The 7,500-nt window shown below is 62.3% G+C and overlaps 1 protein-coding gene across 1 annotated transcript in view; it reads right to left on the bottom strand.

The window, feature by feature from the left end:
* Window positions 1-2,054, bottom strand: part of CD5 (CD5 molecule) — a 5,639-nt gene extending 3,585 nt beyond the window's left edge. The window contains exons 1-2 of the mRNA XM_010186993.1: window positions 1,915-2,054; window positions 291-329 (exon numbers count right to left, since the gene is read on the bottom strand). Of these exons, the coding sequence (XP_010185295.1) occupies window positions 291-329; window positions 1,915-2,054 (179 nt within the window). The remainder of the gene's footprint in view (window positions 1-290; window positions 330-1,914) is intronic.
* Between the last annotated feature and the right edge of the window lie 5,446 nt (window positions 2,055-7,500).

Here is a 7,500-nt window from a genome sequence, read left to right as displayed (position 1 = left end):
CTGGGCTCTGCAGGGAAAGCACAGGCGTTCGGGGCTTTCCTTCCCTCTGCAGCGCATTTTCCACCCGGGGACGGAAAAGCCCAGGCCTGCCACTAGGCACAAGCGTGCCCCGCGATGGCAAAGTGGGGCAGGAAGGAAATGGGGTGTTGAGGGAGGCTCGGGGAGCACGGGCACGGTAGGGCTGAGCTAGGAGACTCAGTTGCAAGAAGCCCACGATGCGGCTTTCCCACCAAGGCGGCTCTGGTAACGAAGCTGAGGAGCTGCTAATGAAGCTCCCCACACATGCTCACCTTCGGGGCTCAGGGCGGCTCCTCCATGGCTGGGGATGGCTGCAAGAGAGAGGGGAACGGGGCATCAGGGAGGTGGGAGCACCCGGCCTTGGGCAGCGGCTCTTGGCCCCTCGCTGGTTATCTTGGGGGAGAAAGATGATTTTGGGGGCTCAGGTCAGCCCTCCACCAGGGTGAAGATGACGCTGGTGGAAAGAGCCGGAGATGACAGCCAGGAGCTCCCTGGCCACGCTGTGCTCTGCGCCGACCTGGTTGTAATGCTGGAGGGACACTTCTGTTCCCGAAGGTCAGTGGTGGGGACACAGCCCTGGGCTGACCCCGTGCCATCCCAATCTGAGCGGTGCTGGCTTTTCCCTTGGGAATGGAAGTGCATTTTGTGGCTTTCTCGCTCTCACTTCTCCTCCTCACATCTTTAATTAAAATAAATAAATACCAACGACCTCATGCAACTGGCCCTGCCTGCCATAATGGTAGGGGACATCAGGGTGCCCCCCAGCACCCATAGGCCCACTCCTGGGGTGTGACGAGCATCCTGGGGACACTGGGCATGCACGGCCCTGGCCGAGGCGTGCCCGCGTTCTGGTGTGGATTCAGAGCCTCGCCACTGGTCACCAGCTCCTCTTCCCCCTTCTGCTCTGCCATCCCCAGCAAACCCCATGCTTGGGGGTTGCCCAGGGTAGGCATACGGAACCCCAGCACGATGCCATGGGTGAGCCAAGACAGGCACCCCACTGAGCCCATGATCAAGGGCATGGGGCTGAACCCCCAGTACAGCCCAGGAGGGTTCATCATGGGATTTCAGGGGCCCCCAGGCTGAGACAGGGCTGAGTCGCCTCGGGGCACCCCTGGCACCGGCACAACAGGTGCACCCAGGTAAAGCAGCCACGACCCCATCACCCCCTGCCGCTCCAAGACCCCGGACATCAGCAACCCACATTTTTTTGCGGGCCAGGCAGCAGAGCTGCCATCGGCAGGGCCCCGGCTGCCTCCTCCGTGCTGGTGCTGGCGGCTGAGCCAAAGGCTGCCGGGGGCACCGCCGCCTCTGCTACCAGGCCTGGGGAAGGCAGGCGAGGGGGGCCGGGCAGGAACAAGCTGTTTTTCCTCCCTCTGTGGTTTTCTACGTCATATCTCTGCTCATTTGAAGTCTCAACCTGGCAGCTGCCTGCCGAGGTCCTGCTGAGCATAAGAGCAAGAGCGAAGAGGAGAGAAATCTGGGGTTTTGGCCCTCATCCTGGGGTCTCCCCATCGGCATTGCCCATCTCTGCAGAGGGTGTGAGACTGAGGGATGGTGAACATACCCAGAGCTGGGGGGTCTGGGGGGACCCCAGCTCTCCTTTGGGTCCCTACAAAGCTGCTGACGGCTGTAAGGCAGCGTGGCCAAGTGAGAGCCCAAGGTGCTGAAGCTGGCACCCAAAGGAGAGCTGGGGACCATGAGCGTGAGCGTGTGTGGGGTTTCTGGGTGATGGGAGCTGGTGACGTCCATTGTGGGAAATCTCAGCCCCCATGAAGCTGTTTTGGGAGCTGGCACACTGAATTGCAGTGAGGAAAACCAGTGATGGCCACTAAACCCAACAACCCAAGCTACCATGAAGGCCAGATCCCACTCTCTGTGCTGCTGTGGGGAGACCTGCGGCCACTCTCACTGATTCCTGCCAATAACAGCCTTGCCTTGCTGGCAGCTGCTTCACTTCTCCTCACCAGCTCGCTTTGGCTCTGCCCCGGCTCCACCGCCACCGTCACCACCTCCTGTACCACCACCTTCGCCATCGTCTGCACAACCACCCTCACCACTGCCCACAGTCACCGGTCGAGATGAGTGGCACCGCTGCAACAGGGGCAGGAAATGTGTCCTGCAAAGGAGCTGGTGCACGCTGTGCCACACCATGCTACACCACGCTGTGCCACGCCAAACCACCACATTGTCCGCAGGCCACGGCAGCACTCAAAGCACCGTGATGGCCCCACGGGGTAGGAATCAAGGAGATTTCATCCAGGCATGTCACTGCATCTCCCAGTTGCTGGCACCCCAGGGGCACCATATATCCCTGCAAGGGCATGTGAGGCACAGGCGGTGATGGACTAGGGAAGGGAGAGGCGTTAATTGATTATGCCCTAATTAATTCCTCCAAATCCAGGTCATGCATGCTAACGAAGGCAGCTGTTTTCCATTGAGCTAGTGGTGCTTCTGCTGAAAGGAGATTGCCTGGCTGGTGCCTGGGGAGCGGTGCTGGGGGCACTGGGTTTCCTGGGCAGCCCGGTGAGGTTCGGGAGAGCTCCCATCCCCTCCTGCTGCCATCACCCTGGGCTGCTGCCTGGAGACACACAATGCTCTGGTCCCCAACCCCAGAGTGGGGGCTTGGCTCCTCTGGGAGTTTCCTGCCCCAAAACTCTCTCCAGGTTGAACATTTTCCATGAGGCAAGAGGAAGCTCGCTGGGGTGTGGTGGTGGCAGGCGGCTGTGGGCTGCCAGGAGCAGGCAGGGTCAGGCAGAGATGTCCAGGGGGGTCAGGCAGAGACGCTGGGCAATACCAGCAGCATGAGCACATTGTCCCCAGGCCTCGGCATCTCTGGGGGTCACCCAGCTTGCCAATCCCCTCCCGGCTCCTTTGGCTCCTTCCAGCCTTCACATCCCCTTGGCCAGGATTTGGCAATGCCCCCTGGGACAGGGGTGCAAGGCCCAGACCGACTGCTGGGCCACCCCTACCCGTGGGACTCAGCTGGAGCTGCACCGGGGCGAGCCCCTGGGGTCCGTGAGCAGGAGCCGAGCCTCTCTCACCCAAAATCGACCTGAGGTTGGCAATTCACCCCTAGCATCCTGGGAGACTTTGCCTCTAGTAAAGGTCCTCCTTCCCCTCTGCTTATCCGAGAGTGCCTGATCCCCATGGACATGGGGTGCCTGGGGTCCAGACCTCCCCTCCAAGTCACGGCTACGTCTGGAGGCCCTGAGGTGCTGCGGGCAGGATTTGTGCCGTGGCTCGGTTAAAGCATCTCTGCTTGTTGCGGGCACTGCAAGTCAGCTCAGCATCCTCTGCACGCTCTGACAGATAAGGATGATTATAATATCTTTCCGCAGGGTTTTGGGAGGGGGGAGAGCGCTGGGATGTGCTGACATGCTGCCTGCCCGTGAGAAGCCTTTTGCCTTTGGGTCGAGCAGTAATGGGCTTGTTGGCTGTCATCACACCGCTGTCATCCTAATGATGGTGGAAGTGGCATTTCCCAGCGCCTGTCGCTGCGCACAGGAGCAGGAGCTCAAATAAACGCTTGGCACTGGTGTACCTGTCTTGTGGCTGGAGGTGACACAGGGGTCCTGTGCATGTGACACATGTCCTGTCCATACCCCAGGACAGCAGCGTTATCTTCCCCCTGGGGCATCACTACCCCAAGGCATTGGTACCCTCCAGGGCATCAGCATCCCCCAGGTGGCTGCAATGTCATGGTCCAAGCGGTCCCAACAGCCACCCTCACAAAGCTGCCATCATCTCCCCCTCAGCCTCCACTGCCCTGGGACGGGGAGCGGTGAGCACGTCTGGGGGCACCCCTTGTGCCCACCCCCGTGCTCACTCCCATCCCCGCTCTGCTCGCAGCAGCCGTCTCCTTGCTCTCGCCTCACTCCTCTCCCCTTTGTCTGGGGCTTTGTTGCTATTTTGGTGCTTCCTCCCTTGTTGCGGCGTGGCCCCTTTGTTCGGGGCTGCCAGAGCCTCTCGCCTCGGTAAACAGCTGAAGGATGTGGTGGGGGGCAAATTTTCCACGGGGGTGGGTCTGAACCCCAACCTCCGCCAAGGCTCCACCTCATCCGGGGAGACGGAACCCCGCCGGCGGGTGCAGGGGCAGGAGAGGCGCTGTGAGGTTCAGCGTGCTGGCTGAAAGAGCCATGTGAGGCACAGAGGAGCCCCCCAAGGCAGGAGGATAGAGATGCTCCAGCCCTGGGAGGGATGGCTGGGTGCTGCACCTGGTGCCCCTAAGGCGTGCCCAGCACAGGGTGATGCTGCTCAGGCATCCTGCCAGGGCTCAGCTGACCATGGGATGCTCCAGTTTTCACCCTGACTGGAGTGAGAAGGGGTCTGGGCCCCCTCAGCACCATCCAGTGTGCTTGGGATAGGACTCCAGTGCCTTCCCTGCCCCCTGGCCAGGGTTTAGGCTCATCACCACCCCCAGTGTTATGGGGCTAGATCAGGCCCTGCCTCCCCGCTCCCTGCTGCTGTGGGGCTGGGGATGAGGGGTTTCTGGCTGCTCCTGCCCTGCCCAGCTCCAGGGCAGCTCTGCAGGTGAGGGAAGACATCACGGCCCTGTGGCTGATGCAAGTGATGCTGCTTCCCATGACCAGCCAGGCAGGGGACTGCGGAAGGGACATCTTTGGGTCACCTATCCCTTGCTACCCCATGGTGACCCAGTGTCTCTGCAGGGCTGGTGACCAGCCACCCCCACGACCAAGGGACACAGTGACCTCCTGGGAAAAGCTTTTAATGGCAGCTCACAGCCCAGCACAGCTCGCCTGTGCCAAGCAGCCCCTGGGTGCCACCAGCACCGGTGCTCACGCTTCAGCACAGAGGAGACAGCCAGAGACATTGGCAGCAGGATGGTGAGTCCTTGGGCACCTGCAGTGCTGTGTGTCCCCCCACCGAGCCCCTCTGTCCGTGGCGGTCGGGCAGCCTCAGTAAGCAGAGCCCTGGATGTCATCATAGTCGCTGCCCTCAGAGGAGTTGGGGTCCTGCGCGTGTCCCCCCATGGGGCAGGAAGGGGCCGGCCAGCCTGAAAGGGAGAACTCATCAGGCAGGGAGCGGGAGGAGGATGTTGGGGGAGGGCAGAGGAGCCCTTCACCCCCCTGTGCCACCCTGCTTCTGCCCTGCCAGCACAGGGTCCTCACCAGGGTGTGGGGATGGGTCCCCAGGTGGCTCCGTGCCCTGCACATTCTCGTACCACTCGCCTGAGGAGGTGCTGGAGCTGTCGGCAGGGTCTGCTGGAGACACAGGTGCGCAGGGCTGGGAGACCACTGGGGCGGGCATGCATGGTGTTGCTGGGGAAGCTGGGAGAAACAGGGACTCTTACTGGTGCCTTCCATCCCTGTTGCCATCCCCTGGGGTCCCCCACTCCCAATTCCTCCTTGGCATCTCTCCATCCCTTGCTCCTGCCTTTGGAGTCTCTCCATCCCTGCTCTCATCCTTGGAGCTTCTCCATCCCTGCTCCAGTGCCCAGGGCTGTCCCCATCCCTGCTCCAGTCCCTGCAGCCCCCCAGCAGTGCCCACCTGTGCTGGGGTCATTGGTGTAGCCATGGGTGGTGGATGTTGCATGCCCATGGGTGTCATCGGCCCATGGGGTGGCCGTGCTGTTGTTGCAGTAGAGTTCAGTGCAGAAGAAGGAAGAGGATGAAGAGGAAGAGGAAAAGCTGCTTGCCCTGCCGCAGGACGGGGGACCCAGCCTGGCCGGTACTGCAGGGTACAGGGCTACCATCAGCTGCAGGGCAGCCACTCACCCACCCACCCACGGCAGGACAGGCAGATGGCCAGCACTGCAGGACAGAGGGACAGGCACCCCTCGTGTCATACCCTCTGCAGGGAACCGCTCCATGCCATCCTGGCTGGCAATCAGGGGGAACAGCTGCTCCCCGGGCTGCCGGCGCAGTGAGTCTGCGGGGAGGACAGGGAGGGGACATCAGCAGGGATACCCTGGAGTGCCCCGGGACAGGATAGTGGGGGTCCTGGGGCAGGGCAGTGGGTGTTCCGGGGCTGGGTGGGATGCTCACTGTAGAAGGTGGAGAGGGCCACAGGCGGCTTGCTGCTGAAGTCGTAGTGTTCATAGTCAGAGTCAGAGTCGGAGTCCTTGGCAGCAGGAAGGGCTGTGACTGGTGGGGCTGGGGGGGGGGAGATGAGGGTGTGGCAGGGGGGCATTTTACTGCCGCACACCCCCGAGGGACCGACCAAACCTACCTGGTCCTTTGGGAAGACTGGCGGGCATCTCCCTGTAGTCATTGCTGGTCTCGGAGGGCACATTGGGATTCTGGGTGCTATGGGTCACCAGCACTGGCCCAGCAAGCCCGAGAGAGGACATGGTGTGGGCTGCAAAGACAAGGAGAGGCCACTGACTGAGCTGCCCCATGGCACAGTAGTGGGGTGGCCCTGGCTGGGCTGGCAGTGTCACCCCCTCCATGACCAGAGCCTGCTGCCGTGGGACTCCTTACCACTCTTCTTCCTCACCCTCAGCAGGGCGACAGTGAAGGCCAGCACGGTGAGCAGGAGCAGCGCTGCCAGGACCAGGCAGAGGATGAAGAGGGGCATGTACAGAGGGGACTGTGCCCCTGCGTCCGGGGAGCCCTCCTCAGCTGACACAAAGAACAGACACAGCTTGTGACACCCGGGACATCCTCTCTCCAGGTAAGGGACACCATTTGGGTGCTCTCTGCAAGCCCTCCCAGACCAAGGTCACGGCAGGACACTCACCGCTCAGGAGTGTGACATTACTTGGTGTCACCATGGCCATCGGTGTTGGCATCTGCAAACCCTGGGAGCCTGGCAGGAAGGGGACAGGGATGGGGGGAGCAGAAGAAGCCGGCTTGCACCTCATCTGCAGAGGATCCCCACGGCCAAAAGCAGGTGGTCAGCCCCCCCCACACTTCAATGCAAGGCAGAGGGGGGCCCATACCATTGCAGACCACACCAGCTGCCCGGGACTGGTGACAGGGAGCCGATTTATTGTAGGTCCACTGGCAGTGGGCCAGCGATGGCTGCTGGCTGTCGCACTGGTACAGCATCCTGCCGGGCAGCGTGTGGTCGAAGACGAGCTGCCGGAGGGGCTCCCCACAGCCCAGCGTGTGACACAGCACGCTGGCCTCCAGGTCGTACCACGTGCTGTCGCACACTGTGCTCCACGTGCCGCGGAAAAAGACCTCAACCCGTCCGGCGCAGCCATCCCGGCCCCCCGAGAGCCGCCACTCCTGGTGCTCTGCGGGCAGAGAGCGGAGCTGGGGATGCTCTGCCTGCACCCTGCCTGCTACCTCTGCCCATGAGCCCAAACTTTGTGTGATGTGTGCCGGCACACACCGGACCCACCTGAGCACACCACGCCAGCATCTTCCTTATGGCTGCAGTCGTGGTCTGTCACAGCCGGGCAGTCCCAGAGATGCTCTTCGTGCCCCTCGCAGCCCACCTCATCCCGGAGGATGGGGCCAGTGCCGCGGCCAAAGGTGGCATCGCTGTGGGCACGCACCGCCCGGCCGCACA

This window comes from Mesitornis unicolor, unplaced genomic scaffold (assembly GCF_000695765.1).
Source record: "Mesitornis unicolor isolate BGI_N332 unplaced genomic scaffold, ASM69576v1 scaffold30186, whole genome shotgun sequence".
Taxonomy (NCBI): Eukaryota; Metazoa; Chordata; class Aves; order Mesitornithiformes; family Mesitornithidae; genus Mesitornis; species Mesitornis unicolor.
The sequence above is the reverse complement of the archived record's forward strand: the minus strand, read 5'-3'. Positions and strand labels throughout refer to the sequence as shown.